This window comes from Tachypleus tridentatus, chromosome 1 (assembly GCF_004210375.1).
Source record: "Tachypleus tridentatus isolate NWPU-2018 chromosome 1, ASM421037v1, whole genome shotgun sequence".
Lineage (NCBI taxonomy): Eukaryota > Metazoa > Arthropoda > Merostomata > Xiphosura > Limulidae > Tachypleus > Tachypleus tridentatus.
The window spans coordinates 60,208,944-60,228,562 of record NC_134825.1 but is presented as its reverse complement, the minus strand read 5'-3'; the positions used below and the strand labels follow the sequence as shown (position 1 = coordinate 60,228,562).

General features: G+C 31.1%; 1 protein-coding gene across 1 annotated transcript in view; it reads left to right on the top strand.

The window, feature by feature from the left end:
- Window positions 1-19,619, top strand: part of LOC143232466 (uncharacterized) — an 83,725-nt gene that overhangs the window by 46,546 nt on the left and 17,560 nt on the right. Inside the window, 5 exon segments of the mRNA XM_076467967.1 lie at window positions 3,051-3,137; window positions 13,562-13,859; window positions 14,854-14,925; window positions 14,928-14,944; window positions 15,737-15,841. Of these exon segments, the coding sequence (XP_076324082.1) occupies window positions 3,051-3,137; window positions 13,562-13,859; window positions 14,854-14,925; window positions 14,928-14,944; window positions 15,737-15,841 (579 nt within the window).

The following is a 19,619-nucleotide window of genomic DNA, read 5'->3' as shown; positions in this document are numbered from 1 at the left end:
TTGCCTTGTCATAGTCTGTTACAGCTACAAAATATTCCAACATTCAGATTGGAAATTTATAATTTCCAAGAAGTATGATATTCCTTAAATCTTAATTGTATTATAAAAGAGAGGAACATGGGTCAACTTGGGATAACAGGACTGTTTAAAAAGAGAACAAAATTTCATTACTAGCCTTGATAAGCAAAGTGTGGTATCTTGTAAAAGGTGAGAATCCATGAACACAAAGATTAGTACTATAATTCATCCACATGGCCCAAGCAACATTATACAGTGTAATCAAGAAAGATCTTTATCTGAAAAGAGGCCAATAGAGTATAGGTTCATCAATATGAAGATTATAATGACACCTCATATTCAACTATCTTATATCTAAAGTATATGGAAAATGAAACACGTTTTCATGCTATTTCATGTGAAGACTTAGAAATCAGATCTCAGGTTGCAACACCTATTGAGTTTTGTGTGATCAAACTGTTGAAATTGGCACTGGAGGACTTCTGTCCTCATATATTAAATAGATTGTTGAAAGCAAATGTGGTGTACTTTAGACATTGTATCCTTATAATGGAGCTTTTTGGAATGAAAATATTGTCAAGGTGCATAATCATCAGATAAAGCATTATCAGTTGTGATAACGAACTGTAATTTAAAGGCTCTGAAATTGTTGTAATGTAAGCTACTCAACCTTTGTATAAAATAATTACTGGAATAGATAAGAGAAACTTGTACTTTATTCCTTACAAATATTTTTATGTGATGTAATTTTTGAATTAATTCTTATAATAATTAGAGCAGGGTGATTAAATTGAGTAATTATGATAATCCATTACTTGTAAGCATCAGTTGCAATTGTTAAAATTACAACTAAATTTGTTAATGCCACAAAGCACCATTAGAATCACTACACTCTTTAGTATTTCATGTAGTAATTTTTATATTTAGGTTTATTTCAAAAGCATTTAATGTAGTCAATTATATGTGCATTATGTAGTCAAACTACAATATTGAAATTTGTTAAAAAATACCATACATATATAAAGTATGTAGAAACACCTGACACCTAGCAAACTAAACTTTACTTAGGATCAAGAGCTAAGCGATTTACTCAACTTACTACTTTTAGACATGAATACATCCTTTATTGTCACATAAAAGAATTAACTAATCAAAATTAGTCTCCCTGATTTTCTGTTTTTGGTTACTCATAATATCTAAGTTAAAGTAGTCAAAATATTAGCGTTATGATTTCTTATTATTACAGGTAGTTTTCGATTTACACGACAGTTACGTTCCAGGAATTGGTCATGTAAATCAAACACTATTTCCCATAGTGTATAATGATGCATACAATTCTAGTGGGAATGCCATTAATCAAGCATTAATGTACTGCAGGAATATACTACAGAAGAATTACAGTAGAAAGACTTCTGAAAAGCCTTTGAAATTATTGGCAAGTTCAAAGCAGGATCATTGCACATGGCCTGTAGATCGCAAACTTTATTGATCTTGAACTATCCATTTATTTAGTGTTATATGTGCCACCTATGCTCACATAGTCAACATAATATGTCTACAGAAAACTTCAGCTCCAGTTGAAACATAAATTAATTATAATGAGTTTGTTGTATGACCATACGGATCCTGCGAGTATCTGGCTACTGCACAGGTAACTGTAATGTTATCATTGTAACATCACTTCAACTATCGTGCGCCTCTTTATCGAGGATGCTATCGTTATAAAATTTTTGCATTGGCTAAACCTTCAAGCAGACGGCGAGTAAATGCTTCTATTTGTATACCATTACAATACACAAATCATTCGAAAATTGCGTTAATCCAAATTCACAAGTGTGTAAGTCAAGAAATGTTCCATTAATTGTGTTAATAAAAAAATGCATAAAACAAATTCGTGAAAATCGAAGACCACATGCACTTTCAGTTAATTCAAATTTGTCCATCATACATAATTTGTATTATCAGAATAATAAGTTAATTGAAATTAGGGTTTCTGATTGTTATTGTTACTCTTTTTGGTTACTCCAACTTTCAGTGTCTCGTGAAAATGAATGATTAGTTGAACATACTTGATTAATGAGTTCAAAGATTAATTGATTAACAAATTTCACTGATCACCCAGCTCTGTCTATGAACAGCCAATAAAAAGAAGCTCTAATTTTGGACTGAGTGGCTTAATAGTACAGAAGATGTTTTCCACAGTATCATAATTGTAGTTTTGTTTTGCATTATTCTAATAACAGTATTTTTCTGTTTAGTATTTATGTAAAAGTTTAACTTGTATTGCATCAAGGATATTGATTTACTTTTATTCTATTAAACACGACCATCTAAGCATGAAGGTAGACCATGTGTGCAGTGTCCATATATTTTTTGATGTATGTATCTAAATTTTGATATGTGAAAGAAGTTATAATGGTACTAAAGATTATTTTATAAATATATGCAAAATTGTTAGCTTAAAAGTATTTTGATAATGTTTTTACCACACACTTTCACTTGATAGATAAAGATTAAAATTAGTTTTGCTTTTCTTGTAACATGTTTTTTTTTCTGCATAGTTCTTTTTTGCCCTTAGAGAATAGTAAGAATGGTTCTGCCATGCATGCTAGGTTTGGGCTGGCTTGCAAATAAAAGTTAATTTATAGCTTTAGCTAGCAGCTTTGCTTTGTTTACATTATCTTTTGTTCCACAATCAGAGGTCAAAATTTTCCTCTTTTTTTTTCAATTTATTTTTTCTGCTTTGAATATTTTAATAGTGTGATGGAAGTCACATTATATAGAAAATTGAAAAGTGAGTGTCAGAACTACTACTTTTCCTTAATATGCTCAAAAATAATATTAAAAGTCAGTTTCTTAAGTTAAATTTCAATGCTTTTCTAAGATGGCATAGAGGTTCAAGACTGTAACATGTTAAATTCATAACATTTAAAGGAATATATTCATATAAGGGAATTTTGACCTCTGACATTACCAGATTGAATTTTTTTTAATGATACCATGATGTGCATGTCATGTATGGTCAATTGCAGCAAGAAAAGCAACAGAAGGTGCAGGAACTGAAGGAACTTAAGCTACAGAATGGAATGGTGAAAAAAAAAAGAGGCCGGCCAAAAAAGGTGCAAAGCATGGGTGCTTTATTTAATTGTATCGCTTTAACTGTTTTCTCATTGGTGGCTCACTTTTCTTTTGGCTTACTACACTAACCCTTTTCTGATCTCTCACTAACAATGGTGTTTGTGTTATAAATAGCAGATTATTTTAACAGTAATTTAACTTTAATGGAATACATTACTTTTTTCATATTGTTTTAGTTCATATTGTGGGAAAGTGAAAAAATCATAAATTTGTTTAATCATTATTATGATATATTTTGTTCCCTCTTGTTTTCATGTAATTCAGTGTTGTTCCAATGCATAACTCTTCTTTTATATGTATTTCCTTATTAATTATAAGGTTGTGTATAACAATAATAATATAAAACTGAAAATCTATTATCATTTTTAAATTATTTTGATAACAAAATTTTCATCTTTATTCTTTCATGTGGTGCCATACACATTGTATCTGTTTTACATTTTTCTTTCCAAAAACAAAATTTAATGAATATGGGTGTAATTTTAACTAAATTTGTTTCTTAACTTTGAGATAATTTGAATGAATAGTTTACATTTTACCTAGTTCTTTAGTCATGACAAGAATTATACTGTCTATTTTTTTCTTTACTCCGATCCCATTTTACTATCTTCAAGATTTCATTTGGGGATTCTTTCAGTGTAGAATATCAAATTATGATAAAATAATAGTTACTGCTAGAACTAGGTAGGTGCTAGGTTCTATTGAAGAGAGATTGTGATGAAAACAAAATCTCAATTTTGGATAACTGAAAAGTGGTACATAGCCATAGGTAGAGTGAATTTTCCAGATAGCTATTCATATGTAGCAATTAATAACTGATAGAGAAAAAAATTCATATGGTTTTTATATTGCTTTAATACGGGCATCCTTGCCATCTGTTATTAAAAACGTATACAAGACTGGACTTCAGAATAATCTATTTAAGGTAAATTTTAAAGCACCTGCTTTAAAAAAGGAAAAACAAAACATATATATTTCAAACTGAGAAACAATCTGGTTCATTTGTTTTAAACCGACATGATATATAGAGATGTTGAATAGATGTTTAGAGCACACTGAAAGTAACTTCCGACCCAGAAAAACAACTAAGTAGGAACTTTGAAACATGAGTAACAACAAAGAAGTGATGATGGAATGTAAGAGATTCTTTAAACATTACAATCATATTCACAACTTTTATAGTTTGCTAAAAATATGCATATATGCAAATCAATTTATAAAATATGTGTGTGTGCAAGTTTTTTGCTATCATTCTTACACCTTTTACTTAAAGTCACAAATTCTAGTGAAATAAGGGAAATTAATTCTGTAACATAATTTGTGATGAGAAAATCACCAAAAATGGATTATGGAAAATATGAATATGGTCTCACTTCTATGAGATATCAATTAAAAAAAAAAGTTGAACATAGTTTTTTTGATGAGTCCTAGCATTGTGTGAAAGGTCTTGTTGGTATGGAATGTGGGAGATATAGTGTGATTCAGATATTATTATTATTGCAAATTTTTTACTTTCACTGATACTTAATTCATTTCAAAAGTTACTAACAGAAACTCAAACATCATAATGTTAAAAAAAGAAATTTGTATTTACTGACATTGTTTCTACTGGAATGACTAGATGTACAATACAGATCATCATCATTGGAATCACCATTTCATCTGTTTCAGCTTAAATATTAATGTAATGCTTTGAATAAACTACTTTAACAAAATACTTTCACAACAGACATATAGCATATCAATGAACTATAAGTATTATAGCCACATGGAGAGGTAGAACTCAAGAAGCTCTTTGAATAGTTTTTAGTGAAACTAGGGATAAACCAAGTATTTTTCAACTTTTTAGTATTTTGGTTTTCATAGACTTGGGTCTATCATATTGGACTATGCAGTTTATCACAAAACTGAAATGTACTCATGGATCCTAGTGGTCAAGGAAACCAGAAAGAGTCAGTAAATTTTATATTTTGCATTCCATCCTGAAAACATTTTACAGACAAAAACTGAAAAAAGGCAGTTGTTTCATGTAATTCAATGATGCTTCTGAGGTATAGAAGGTAAAAAAAATAAATTATCATTAGCACAAAACTGTAAATCTGTTAATTCTGGCACATTCAGCAGGTCAGTATATGTGTATTGTTCATAAACATTGTTTTCTGTACATCAGCTTATTTTGTTTACCATTACTTTTCATGGAATATGAAAGCAACTGTGATAGATTATATAAACAGGAGGTTGTGTCCTACCTGAATGAAGTGCAAGGACTCAGGACAAATCTTCCTCTCTTTCTCCTGAAACTAGGTCTGACAAAAACTGAAAGCACCTTAAGCAATCGCAGTTTATAGATAATCTGTTTAGTGCATTAATAAAATAGTCCCCACATCAGTAAAATAGAAAGAACACATAATACTGTGGGTATGTTACATGATTACTATATTTGTGTAAGAAAGGTTTGTACAGTTTGGTTATTTTGACAATGACTGGTAGTTGAAAAATATAACAAAATGACACTGTTTGTTGATTTTTTCTTTGTATTTACATTTGTACGTACAATTATTCATCCAGATATCTAACATATCTGTAATTATATAAAATCATTTGTCACTAATATTGTTTTAATTCATTATAAAACAAAATGTACATGACAGAGCATTGCTTTGCAGCACAAAATGTCATTATGTCTAGTACAACTTGGGCACGGGTTGTTAAAAGGCTATATCTCCAAAAGACAGGTAGAATATCACAAGTGACAATCAAGGAAAAACATGTATTATGTAAAATATTGATGACATCTACAATACCAATAATTTGAAAATAATAAATATTGATAAAATCATTTTAAAACATTAATTGAAATATAAGAAGTTCACTGACAGTAACTAACAGTATTGCATGTGTAGGGGTTTCCAAGGATATATCACTGTAATTTATTATATTGGATATCTAAGTAATATACAGGAAAATTTACTTTTTGTCAAGCAACAAACATGGTATTAAGGAAAGGAAAAAAATGAAGGTTGAAGATAAAGGTGAACATATACACTTGACAGAAGTGGATTAATAGTTTTGTTTTGAAACTAAGGGCTTTCATACCACCAAAAGCTTTTTGAAATCAAGATAGTAATTATTCATTGTGTAGTGCCGATATATATTCAAATACAAGCAATATCATAACATTTTACTTTAGGTATAAATTCAATTTGAGTAATTTTGAGCATTTAGTATCGATTTTTATTTGATATATGTAACATTATGCAAAAACGAAATAAAAAACGTGACCCATGAGCCTGTTGACTAATCTCGTATTATCATATAGAATTACTGTCAGTGACAAACATGCTTTCATGCAGTAGCATTTGTCTATGTGTCAATTATTGTAGCTTCTGTGGGGATGATTGTGCATTGTGATTATATAGAATTATAATGCAATTATAAATGTTACTATGTTTGATCAGATGACTTCACATATGAAGTATCCGTTATGTGTAATTATAATTTATAACTTAGTTATTTGTAAATATAAATAATTTGGTGATCTCATGAATAAACAATGCTTGCATAAACCTAAAAATATTTGCAATAAAATGATTGATTCATAAATGTGTCATATGGTCACTTTAATTCAAGGATTTCAATACTTTTGATAGAGATTAACTTAATATGCACAGTTTCAAAGCACTTAAGAAAATGGAATAATCTGCTCCTGATCAGTGGATCATTTTGTAAACACAAAAGTATGTGTTTACTGCAGCGTCTGATTATTATGTGAAAGTTTTGTACATACATGATCAAATATTACTGTAATAAATATTTAACATTTGAGATGCATACTTGTTAAAAAATATTTCAGTTTACAAAAGTGAACATGTTCCTTCAGTGTATTAAAAGTTGAATTGTAGTAATCGTAAGTGTTAAAATCTGTAATGTTATTTATGTTGAAATGATGTTTTAGTAATTTTAAACTAGAATTTAAAAATATAGTGAATGTGCACTGTTATTAACAAGTGGATGAACTGCCTTTGTTGTGCATATTCATATCAAACTTGAGTAATTTAAGAACAGCGTGACCAATCGAATTGAAACTTTGAAAAATAGCATTTAAGCAAATTATAACTCTTAACATACAGCATGTATTGTCTTTATTAAATAACACAAGTAATTTTTGTCAGTTTCACATTTCATTATAGCATAGATCAAGTACTTAGGGAATAACATAACTTGGTTAAAGACAGGTCTGAGAAAAGTAAGGGAATTTCATGCTATCAAGATATGGAAACCATATGAACTGGTAAATATATAAATTTATGTTTATATCTTCCATTTTAAGCTGAGCCTTTGAGTCAAGTAACTAATATCCAAACCACTCATAAAGAATATTAACTGCAGTATGCACTATGGTAATTTGTTGTCACCTGTCATGTTTCCTGCTATTAAATATGGGAAGTACTATCAATAACCAATATGCGAATGAAGTTGCATATAATTAAGATTTGATAAAAATAAACTCAAAATAAAAGAATGCTTTAAATATTGTAATACTTCTTGGGTGTATAGTATAATGGAATACAAGTTTAAATAAAGAAAAATGACTGTCTTTTAATTTTTCTTTTTACTTGTAGGGTTATTTAACTTAAGTTTGTATATTCTTTGTGTTTCCTTTGTTTCTCATGTATGTAGAGGAATCTCAAAGATAAACTAATTTTTAGAGTTATCAAATATAATTTTTATTGATTCCAAATGATCACCAAAGTTTAATTAATGTGTTTGCCATGAGTTTTTCAAAAGTGGGAATTTGGGAACACAACTTGTGACAACGGAACTGTTTGTTAAAACTGTTGAAGGGTATATCATATATGAATAAAAGAGAATAAATCAGAAAGTACAAGAAATAGAGAAGATAACTTCATATTTTTTTTGTACATACAAAGATAGTTCACCTAACAGTCTTAAATTTCTAAGTTTTTTTGACAATCCTTTTAAAATGTTTTCTTCTTTCTCATTAATCATCATATATTCCCTTATACTTTTTAATAAATACATTTTATATCATTCGTATTAAAGTTCCAGTAGTTTGGTATTCAGTTTCATAAATTGTTGCATATGCAAACCTCTCCTCAGGTTTTCTTGTTGATTTTCTTTTCTGGGATTGTTTTGCTCTACATTTAATCAACATATCAGTTTCTCTCTCAGCTTAATATTGTTTTTATTATTAACTGAGGGCATAAAAACTTATGAAAATAGCAATTCAAAAATGCTACCATAGTTTAGTGAAATTTCTTTGTAAAATTAAATTGTAATTTTTATTACATACACTTTAGTTTTACACTCAGACATATATTGTTCAGGCCTTGATGCCCTCATTGAGTAGTTACTATCCCCCTTTTTAGTATTGGGGTGTTTTAATGGACATAATTCCTTCTGAGGTGGTGTTATAGAGCATATGCTCTTCGACCACAACCTATCTCTCTCTCTAGTAATGGTTCTTATACTTATTTTCATGCAACTTGTCATTCTTTTACTTTCTGTCTGCTCCCCTTTTCACTTACTTTTCTTGGAGGGTTGACAGTAATATACAGGGCAGTGATCATTTTCCTATTATTTTGAGAGAGACTGTCCATGGTCAGTGACATCTGACCCATGTGCATCAATGGAAATTTGATCAGGCCAACTGGCCTTCTTTCACCACTCTCTCAGAACTTGATCCTGCCATCATGTGTAGGCCATTGATAGATGATTGTGTGGCAGCAGCAACTGACTGTATTCTTCAGGCAGCTGTTCAGTGTATTTCTAAAACCTTGACACATTTCCTATAGTATCTTTGTCCTTTGTGGAATTCTGCCAGTCACATGATAAGAAAAGCTAAAACATTTGTGTGGGTTACCTGCAAAAGGTATCCCCCAATTTTAAACCTCAATGCATTTCATTGAGCCCATGCATATGCTCGGCAGGTCAGAATGTCAAAGCAAGAAGGAATATTGGATGAAATACACCTCTAACATCTCTTCTACCACCAGTTCCAAAATTATATGGGATGAGATTCAAAAGGTTGGTGGCCAGTATACTTCTGCCCCCCTTTCAATCTTGTTCCCTGATGGCAAGAAAGTTGCTGATGACTAGTGCATTGCCAATACTCTCAACAAAAGCTTTTCTCATGCATTTAGCATTTTTGCTTTATTTCCCATCTACTTAACCATCAAAACATGAGCAGAAAGATTGCTCTTTCCTTTTGGGTTAATCATCTCTATGACTGTATAACCCCTTACACTGGTGGAACTTGCTTTTCATTGGTCTGGTAGTACATCTGTCAGACCTAATGATATTCATTACAAGATGTTGCACCATCTTTCTCCTGCCTCTCTTGCTATTTTCTATTCTTCTGGTTGTTTTATTCAGTTCTGGAAGGAGAAATTTTTTTTTCCAATGCTTGGTACCATGCTATTGTACTCCCTTTTCCTAAACCTGGGAAGGATCCCAAGATTCCTTTCAACTACCGTCTAGTTGCTTTGACGAGCTGTCTCTGTAAGATCTTAGAGAAGATGGTTAATGCTGTCTTGTTTGGTTCCTCAAATCAAACAACCTCCTCTCATCCATTCAGTGCGGGTTTCAAAGACAGCACTTCACCATGGACCACTTGATTTGACTTGAAACATCAATCAAGGAAGCCTCTTTCAAGTAACAACACATTGTTTCTGTATTTTTTTACCTTGAGAAAGCTTGTGATACAACTTGGAGGTATGACAGCTTGTGAAATGTCCACTCGTATGGGTTGCGTGGCAATTTACTGATTTTTAATGAACTGGCGATTCCAGTTCTGTGTAGGTTCAACACTTTCCCATTCCTTCCCACAGGAACTTGGAGTCCCTCAGAACTGTGTCTTGAGTGTCACACTTTTCATTATAAAGATTAATGACATCAGTGGACAACTATATCCCTACAGTTACAAACAGTCCCTTCGACAACGATTGACACGAGATGTGGGAAGTCTTTGAACATGATGTTTATTGAATGGCAGCTACAGATTGCTCTCAATCATTTACTGAAGTAGACCACAGCAATGGTTTTAACCTTTCTTTCTCCAAAACTGTTTGCATGCACTTTTGCCATCAGCATAGTATTCACCTTGATTCTGAATTCCATACTGGTGAACTTGTGCATCCCATGGTCCCTGAGGCAAAGGTCTTAGGGCTTAACTTTGACCATAAGCTGACCTTTATTCCACACATCAAGCAGCTATGTGTCAAGAGTACAAGGGCACTGAACATCCTCCATGTCCTCTCTTCCACCTCTTAGGGAATGGATCGATGTTTCATGCTAGTGGCCTTATTTGGTTAAAACTGGACTATGGCTCTGCCAGGACCTTGTCCTTGAAAATGTTGGACCCTGTTCACCATCAGGGGCTTTGGCTCTGCACAGGAGCTGTTTGCACTTCTCCAGTCCAGAGTTTGTACATGGAGTCCTATGGACTCCCTCTATACCCTAGTCTTTTGCAACTGTCTTTAATGTATGCTTCAAAACTTTGATCTTTACCACAGCATCACAGATGTGGTTGTATTTTCCTTCTTCAGTGGGCCACACATTTTTGTAATAGATGGTCTGCTATTGTTCCTTTTAACCTTTATATCCAGGTGCAGTTGGATGAATTGGGTCTATCTTTGGATGACATAACAGTGTCAACAGATCAACTCATTCCACCATAGCTAATTACTATTCCCAAATGTGACCTTTCTTTGAGTCACCTGAAGAAGGCAGATACTCCTATTTGGAAGTATCACCTTCTATTTGCCAAACATCTTTTGAACCATCCTTCCATTCCCATTTATACAGATGGTTCAAAATCAGGTGACTATGGGGTCTGCCATGGTTTGCTGTAATTCGGTTGTTGCACATAGATTCCCCTTTACAGTTTCCGTGTTCACTGCCAAATTGTATGCCATTTCTCTTGCCATGGATCACATAGAAGCTATGCAGTACATGAACTGTATTATTTATACCAATTCACTTATCTCTCTTTTAGTCCTGGAATTGCTTCACATCAGCTCTCACCCTATTCTTGTCAATATTCAAAACCAACTGGCCTATTTCTCTCTATTGTCTACTTCTATCTACTTTTTCTGGATATTAGGCCTCATTGGTAATCACTGGAGCGAACTCGCAGACATCACAGCTAAGTCAGTCTGCTCTGGTACTATCACCTTCGTGTCTGTCCCATACATGGACTATGGTCCTGTATTCAAGGCTCGGCTCCACACCACTTTGCCAATATGGATCACTGGTTAGGCCACATTTATAGTATGCAATTTGGCTGGCAGTCATCTTGGAGTAAGCAACAAAATACTAAGCTTTTTTAAATCAAACCCTCTATTGCTCTTTGTTGATCTTACTTCCATAAGGATTGGAAGAAGAAACTTGTTCTGGCTAGGCTACATATTGGTCACAGTTTTTTAACTTGCCACTTTCTTTTATCTGGTACTGATGCACCAGTGTGTGATCTGTGTGGCAGTCAAGTCACAATAATACACATCTTACTGTTATGCCATCATTACGACTGAGACCGACGGCACCATTTCAAACATATTTTATGGTGGGTTCACCCTTGACATTGGTCAGTGTCATTGATAAGGGTGATTATGTCCACCTCAGTTGTGTTTTTAAATTTTTAAGGGACATTGGTCTTTTCAACTTTATTTAAATTTTAATCCAAAAATTGGACTATGTTCTGTTATAGCATGATTTCTTTTTACATATTTTACTGATTTTACTTCTTACTGGCTGTTTGGTGCAGGTAGCCCAGTTGCTTTGTGCTAATAAACACTAAACAATCAACCAGCTTCTCACTTTGTTTTATACATTAAGGCTTTTGGGAGTTTTTCAAATTGTCTTGCAATTATTGAATTTCCAAGGATAATAAAACATACAGGAAATTGATATGTTTTATTATATATATCACATCAGGAGTCCCACACACTAAAAAAAAAAAAAAAGAAAATTAATCTTTAGGGTTGTCAGTGAGAGCTCTTCCAACTATTTTCTTTTCAGAAAGAAAACATATATCCCAAAGTAAGGTGTTTTATAATTATAGAGTAAATGCAATCTTTAATTCAATGTGAGTGTATGAATGAATATTTGTTTTTGAAACCTTCAACTCAATTATCGAAAAACATTTACTGTGCTTTTCATTATTTCTCATGCAATATTCAAACAGGAATTTCATACTTTTGAATTCGGTATAATGAATTTGCATGCTCTTTTACTGTAGATGAAGGAATGGTTAATACATTACTTAAATTTGCTGATGGTATCAAGGTCTTGCTGCCTGTGAAGAAGATGCTGCTGCTTTACAAAAGGATTTAAATCTTTTAGTGAGTTAGGCATATGAATGATAGATAAGTTCATATTATGATAAATTCAAGATATTGTATGTGGGTTATCAAAATATGACTTGTTTATAAGTATAATTTGGATGGGAGTAACCTTAAGAGTATCATGCAAGAAAAGAATCTTGATGTAATGGTTGATCAGCTTCTTAAGCCATCCAAGCAATCTGCTGTTACTTGTGGTAATGCTAATAGGATATTAGGTTGTGTCTGCAGAATTATTGAATACAAGTCTGAAGAGCTAAAGAGGCTATAATTTCATGATATGGATCACTGGTTAGGCCACATTTATAATATTCAGTTTTGGGCTCCTTATGTCAGGAAAGACATTGAATTTTTAGAAAGGATTCAGGGAAAGGTTACCAAAATGGTACCTTGGATGGAGGGGTTGTCATATGAGGAGAGCTTAAGATCCTTCAAATTGTTTTCTCTTGATAAAAAGAAAAGATAGAGAGGATATGATTGAAGTGTTTAAAATTGTAAAAGGAATTGATAATATTGATGCTTCAACATTTTTCATAATTAACAGTGAGAATTATAGAACTAGTGGACACAAATATAGATTTAGGCAAAGTAGAAGCTGTCTTCAGCTAATGCAATTTTGTTTTTGAAATAGGATGGTTGGTCTATGAAATGGGTTGCCTTCAGATGTTGTGGAGTCAGTAAATTTGAATGAGTTTAAAACAAAACATGACAGGTATATGAATGATAAGGGCAGGTGTTAACATTATTTTTTTTCTTTTTAATTTGTTTATTTAATATTTTTAGTTTGGCTTAAAGGATGGGGCAACTGAGATGGACCAGTAGGTCTCTTGTTGTCCATAAACATTATGTTATTAAAAAAACAACAACAGTAGTATATAATAATGATTTTTTTATACATTGAGGTATTTTTTTCAGAAAGCAAAATATTTCTTTTGTGTTCCACACTATTTATAATGCATGGATTTAAGAATTTATCTTGGAAATGTTTCCAAAAAATGTTTATAAGATGAAGTAGTTTATTGTATTTGCTGATATATATTTAGACTGAACCACCTGCACCTCCTCCAGATGAAGAAACTAAGGAAAACAAAAAAGAGAAAAAAAAGAAGCGTCGTCGTAAAAGACACAGAGGTAAGAAGCGTACCAGTTATAACCCATGGGATGTCTCATCAGAGTCTACATCAAGTAGTGAAGAGGAAGAATTTCACGTAGCAGAAGAAGAAGAAGAGGAAGATGAGGAAGAACTCAAGTTTGATGAAAATTATGATGAGTTTGCTTGTGAGGAATATGATGAAAATGAAGAACCAGTCATTGTAAAAAGAGCTCGAACTGCTAAGAAAGGTACCTTAACATTTATTGTACCATTTTCTATTCTATTTCTTATATTGACATACTGGGGTAATTATCATGGCTTTATATAGTAACTACAAGACTTTATTGTATCCTGTTAAGTTTTTAATCTGCTTTTATAACTGAAACTATGTTCTGTCCATTTTCAAGATGCTGACTTTATCTGAACAGTTGTCTTACTAAAACTTGTGTTGTTTTTTTACATTTAAGATAAATAATTCTCTTATTAACAAAGATTGTGTTTCTACTATATGCTTTTCCATGCTTTTATTGAAGTAAGATAGTTCTTTTGTGTTTAAATATTTGAAATGATGATACAGTAGACGTGTTTTGGACTGCATATCACCCTTTTAACATTTTATTTTAAATTATTTGATGTGGTATGTTGTATTCTACCAATTATTATATTAACTGTTCTTGATTTCTTTGCTCTGCCTTTGAATTTTAAGCATTCCAACTGTAACTATAGTACAGTGTTGTAGCCTTTTTGAGTTAAGACAAATTATACCTCATTCACATTATTAGTGAATTAGCCCAATCTGAATGATTAACTTTTTTTTAGAATATTTACCACATACTAAATGTATAAGACACTAAAATAGAATGGATAAAAGAAAATAAATTAGGTAATTAAAACCTATTACATTTAACTGAATAATATTACACAAATGCTTAGTTGTTTTCAATGCATTTAGATGGAATATTTCTTTGATTAAAATCAGTCCATAATGTCACCAATAATTCAATTTTGGTGGCTGAAAAGCTCATAGATTTTATTTACCATGTCTTATATGAATCATAGACTTACAAAGATTTTTATTTATAGATTTGTTATTAGTAGTTTGCTATATATTATGAAAATTAAAATATCATCCTTTATGACTAATTTGACCTGAATAATGTAGCTGGTTAGTGAAAGTAGAAACCTATCAGAAATTTAAACTAAACAAAATGAATAAATGAAACTTATCTGTTTATCTGACAGTTCATTCTGACAATGAAAGTAATAGCAGCAGTGAAATGGAAAGTGATGATAAACCTTGTGGTCGTTGTGGTCAAAAGATCACCCAGAATGGGTAGGTAAAACCAAAACAGAAGTTTTTTTTTAAATTTCCAAACTAAATATTTAAAACTTAAACATTATAAATGTTTTTTTTATGTCTACTTATTAAAACGATTATAATATTTTGATCAAATTTGATTTAAACAAAAAATATTTGTATAATTTATTAAATGTATGCTAAAACCTCTATTTTGTAAAAATGCTCATCCTTTTTAGTAAAACCTTATAAGGAATGCATAGTTGTAGAGATTAATGGTTTACAATTGTAAATCACTGTGAATGTATTTATTTAGAAAAAACAAAAAAAACCTGTGTGACTGAAATTGAAGTATACAGAATTTCTTGAACATTAAACTATTAATTATTATGATTTTTATTTTCACAACATGTTTCTTTTATTTACAAGTTGAGCTCTGTAGGTTGCAGTTAATTCAAGCTTTTAGTATTGGCTAAAGTTTTATGAACAGAATTAAACACTACACCACATAAGTAATTTTCAAACCATGCTGAATGGTGTTGACCAGTATTGAGAATTATTAACCCATCATTGAAATGGCAAGGAAAGTTATAAAAGTAAAAATCTAATAAGATATTAATGTAGATTAAGTTATAAGATGTTATATAACTGGTTTGTGTTATAGCCTCTGAAACTGTAAAGAAGATATGGATGTAGATGTTTTTCAAGTACATATTATTTATTCTGCTTACATTATACAATAAATGTTTATTTTTACAAGATCAAGTATCATTATTATTCTTTCACGATTTTCCCCTTGTGCATTATGTAACTGATGTTAATTTCCAGATTTTGCTATGTGACAAGTGTGATTCAGGTTATCATACAGCTTGCCTTAATCCTCCATTGATGATTGTTCCTGATGGTAACTGGTACTGCCCACCCTGTGAACATGTGAGTGTAGATGTCTAGTTTTGTGTTTTATAACTTTATATATGCCTTTTAAATCAAAGTTCATTTTGATGAAAATACATGAGAAATGTCTGAGCCATAGCTTTAGCATTTGAATCACAATTAGATAAAATTTTGCTACAAGTTTGTTAGTATTATCAAGAGTTAAAGTGTCTCTGATGAGAACTGAACTTGTTAACCTACAAATGGATAAGTGAAGCATACCTTTTTTTTTGGTGATTTTCTAACACAGTTTGTTTATCCATTGAATATTGTAAAGGTGAGTGGCTGAAATACATGTAATATTTATAATAAAAGATGTTTAACTAATTAATGTTGATTCTCTTACTTCATACTTTACAAGCTATTATAAATATATACTTGTTTTATATCTTGGTTAGGAGAACAGGTGAAATTTAACATTTAGTGTTATTTAAAGAGTAAAGTGCACCATTTCAGATATTAAGTGTATGATTTTTTTGCAATGTCTTATTTTAACTGTCGAAATGGCATTAGTGCATTGTGCCAATTCCCTGTTTCTGTGAACCTTTAAATGACAATGTTTACTATAGTTTCAAACTTATTGAGCAGTTCTTCACAAAACGTGCTAATCTTTTAAACAACGTTACAAGTATGTTATACAGAAAAGTTTTAATTTAGTATTTTTATTAAAGATTTATCTGCATTTATTAAGTCTGTCAGACTAGCCTGCATGCAAATTAATTTTACTGTGAAAAATAAAGTATTGTTTTTTGCCTTACCCTCTTCATATTTCATTTATGTAACATCATGATTAGAACATTAGGCCTCTTAATTTTTCACAACTGCTTTCACTTAATTTTACTGTTTTATTGCTCTTTGTGTCTAAGTACTGTGACAAACATATATATGTAAATATGGTTGGTATGGATAGAGAAAGCTCTATGTAGAGGAGCAAACAACGTTTCGACCTTCTTCGGTCATTGTCAGTTCACAAAGAAAGAAAGAAGTAACTGACAAATGGCTGACCACATGTTTCAAGCATTACATCCACCACTATACTGGTAAAGATATGTAGACAACACGATTGTGGGATTCACATCTACAGAACACACACTTAATTTTTCAGTCACATTAACTCTATACATCCCAACTTTAACTTTACATGTGAACAGGAAGAAAGCAATCAACTATCATTTCTTAACCTCAAAATTACAAGAACCGATACACAATTTAAAACAGGAATCCACTGAAAAATCACCCATACTGGACTTGGGACTCAGCACATGAAACAAAACAAAAACTCAACATACTAAGAAACCAAATACACAGTCATAAAACTGTGTTCACCAGATAAAATTAATGATGAATTAGACAAAATAAAACAATACTTCATCAACATCAATAAGTTTCCTCCACAAACCGTAGAAAACATTTACACACACACACACACACACACACACACACACACACACACACACACACACACACACCTAGACAAAAAGCAAAACTAACACAAGTAAATATACCCCACAGTTTAAAAAATCACAAAACCATATACTGCTGCATACCATATATTTTCAACGTCAGCAGAAAAGTAACCAACATTTGGCAAAAACTAGTAACAAAATATGACATTCCAGTTAATACCAAATTTATCCAAAAACCAGGCACAAAACAAAGGTCTTTACTATGTTAAAACTACACTGACAAACACAACACCAACATTATTTATAATCTACAATGTGATAATTGCAACAACTTCTATATTGGAGAAACAAGTAGAAAAATGGAAACCAGATTCAAAGAACACAAAAAATCACCTTCACATATTTTCAAACATTGCAAATCAAATGACCACAACATAACCATAGAAAACACCAAAATACTAAATAAAGAAACATGAACAAATGCAAAATTAACGAAGCCTTACTCATACAACAATTCAAGCCCAAAATAAACCAATACAAAGGAACACCTTTATACCTTTATTAATAAATATAATCTGACATCTAAGCATGCCCTCCACATTCCTACACTCAATTACACAACTGCCTTCAAACGTGTGGTCAGCTATCAGTTAGTTACCCCTTTCTTTCTTTGTGAACCTGACAATGACTGAAGGTCAAAATGTTGTTCGCTCCTCTACGTAGAGCTTTCTGTACCCGTACCAACATTTTTTACATATATATTTTTCTCTACACGTGGGTTTTCTTGTCATCATGGACTGTGACAAACAGTAAATCACCAGGTAGCATAGCAGAATAAATAGACAAATTAGCTTGAATTATGCTTTGCTTGAAGGGTGATGGAATTTTTCTTTTATCTGATCTAATGTTTTGATTTTTGCATTTTAGTTACTTTTGTTAAAAAGATCTCAACAAATGAAAAAAATGCATACATAAAAAACACTAACTCTATAACTTTCCATTTGCTTATTTCTGCTAATATGGTCTCAGTCATTTTGACTGACCTTTATTACTATTTAACCAAGAAACTGTGTACTACAACTGAATTTATTAAGTCTTTCTTCATTAAATTATCAAGTTTTTAATAAACATTACAAGACTGTTGTAGACAAAGAATCAAATTTTTTTAAATCAAATATTTTTACTAAAGATTTGTCTGTGACTGAATAAAGGCTTCATACATTACAAGACTGTTGTAGCCAAATAATTAATTTTTTTAATTAAATATTTTTACTCAAGATTTGTTTATGAATGTATGAAGCCTTTATTCAGTTAGTTTGAGTGCAAGTGATTTTCTTATTAAGAATACAGTTTTTGTATGTCATTTTCTTAATTGCTAGAACATTTTAATTAAATATTAAGTGTTTTTCTCTGAACCTTTATATTTTATGTTGTTTTCTCTTCCTGAATATTAATTGTGTATGACATCAATCATTTTCACTGATCCTGTAATCATCACATGACAAAAATATGTAATAAATCTGATTTAACTTTTCTTTCTTCTAGAATGACCACACATTGTAATAGACAGTTAAACACTCTTTTAGTTTTGGCTGTGAAATAAATAACTTTCATTTAATTTTTATTTCTTTAATGTTGCTGAAAATACAGCAAAATTAATCTATCATAACTGTATAGTTTTCTGTAAACAGATGATCAAGTTAGAAGCTGCTATAATCCAATAATAATTAAGAATCATGATAAAAAAAATTACATTTAAATTTTCTTATTTTTAACCTAATAAGTTTCTAAAGTTTACACTTTTACCATTTTCTTCTTATAAGAAAAAAATTCTTTGATACTCACTAGCCCTACTTTTTTGCTTGTCTCCCAAAGATTTTTTTAAAATTCAAATATGTGATCTAAAATACAAAATATTGCTCTTTCTTAAGAATAGAATATCCTAAAGTTGATATAATTTAACTGGCTTTCTAACTAAGCCATAAATGGTTCAAAATAATTCTGAGAGACACTTATGTTGAGCTCTAGGAATGTTAGAAAATAAAAGATTAATTTCTCAACATCTGATCAGTTCTAGTCTCATAGCATTCTCTAAATTGAAATCTTTTCTTCATATTAATTTAGAAATAATTCAGTAACAAATGTCAAAGTTATTAACATTTTTTAAGAGACAGAATATGCTAGGGGGCATGGTGTGTGATTCTCACTTTATTGTATATATCTCAGTAGATTCAAATACACTATGCAATACATATTTTATTTAAATTCCAATTCTGACCATTTACAAAATTGGAAGAAAAAAGTGTAGATTTGGTATGAAGTCATTGATTGTTCAACTGAAAATTTGTACAGGAAAAGGCAACTAGTGTGAA